This window comes from Pterocles gutturalis, unplaced genomic scaffold (genome assembly GCF_000699245.1).
Source record: "Pterocles gutturalis isolate BGI_N339 unplaced genomic scaffold, ASM69924v1 scaffold40379, whole genome shotgun sequence".
Lineage (NCBI taxonomy): Eukaryota > Metazoa > Chordata > Aves > Pterocliformes > Pteroclidae > Pterocles > Pterocles gutturalis.
Window position 1 is genome coordinate 281 of NW_010134626.1, and position 1,202 is coordinate 1,482.

Genomic DNA, 1,202 nt, shown 5'->3' on the forward strand with positions numbered 1-1,202 from the left:
GAAACGGCACAGCTCCTGATACCTCACCTCAGCATCTCCTCTGCCCCCAGGGCCAGTGCCAGGCACTGCTCGCGCTCAGCTGCCCCGCAGTGCTGCCCTTGGTGGACTTCAGCCTCCAGCAGTGGAAATCCAAATCGGTGAGAGGGGCTGGGAGGACGGTGCTGGCACCAGGGTGCCCACAGGGCTGGAGAAGGAGCCCTCAGCTTGGCACAGGCACCAAAAATGCCCAACAAGCTGCCTGTGGGCATACCTTGTGGCACAGGGGGGTGGAGGACCCCCATCCAGACGGAGGATGGGCAGAGGAATGAATTGTGCCCGAGGTCAGCCTGCTCACTGCCTGCTCCCCCAGAACGAGACCAAGCGGCAGGAGATCCTGTGCGACCTGGCACTGCTGCTGGGTGCTGTGGTGGGGGCCCAGGGCCAGGTGACCGAGGAGTGCGGGGCCAGGCAGCTAAGCCAGCTTTACCAACATGCCAACTCCTTCCTCCTGCTCCTGCAGACCTTCAGCTGGGAGGTGAGACCTCCCTGTGCGAGCCAGACCATATTGGCACAGGTGCTAGCTGCGCTGGGCTGGTTACGATGGCATTTGTCACCTCTCTTGTCCCCTTCTCGCTCCTCAGGCAGGACCCTGGGAGCCAGGCTGCTCCCCACGCTCCATGGAGCAGCCCCACATCACCAGCATCTTCCTCACCTACCGGCAGCTGGTGCAGGGCAAGCTGCGCTTCTTCTTCCACGACCTGGCCAAGGACTTGTGCAAGTAAAGCCAGGGGGGTGGCAGAGACCCCCAGTGTGGGGCCCCGTGAGGCTGTGCACCCCCAATCCCAGGTCAGAGCAATCCTGCTGGACACTGAGCTGGGCTCTGGGTGACCAGGAAGGTGCCCACAGGGAAAGGGTTGGCTGCTGCTCCTCAAGCCTTTGGCCACTGTGCGGCCCACAGAAGCAGACAGCAGCAACACCCGTGCGCCAGCGGGCACAGGCCCTGCTCCCACCCAGGCAGACAACCTCTACTGTGAATGCTTTACAATTAAAGAGCTATTTTTCTAGAGCATTGTTTGTGTTCTCCTTTTCCCCCACTGCTGTGGCCCTGGCACCGGGAACGCACACCTCAGGGGCCTCAGAAAGAGGCAGCCCCCTGGGGACACGCTGGGTCTCTCCCCAGTGCCCAGCTCCCTCCCGTGGCAGCCGCCAGCTCTGCAGGGCAC

The 1,202-nt window shown here is 62.9% G+C and overlaps 1 protein-coding gene across 1 annotated transcript in view; it reads left to right on the plus strand.

Annotated features, from left to right (window-relative positions):
- Nucleotides 1-761, plus strand: part of LOC104467762 (thrombopoietin-like) — a gene marked incomplete at its 5' end in the record, with an annotated part of 913 nt that extends 152 nt beyond the window's left edge. The window contains 3 exons of the mRNA XM_010081654.1: nucleotides 48-137; nucleotides 350-514; nucleotides 621-761. Coding sequence (XP_010079956.1) covers nucleotides 48-137; nucleotides 350-514; nucleotides 621-761 — 396 coding nt within the window. The remainder of the gene's footprint in view (nucleotides 1-47; nucleotides 138-349; nucleotides 515-620) is intronic.
- Between the last annotated feature and the right edge of the window lie 441 nt (nucleotides 762-1,202).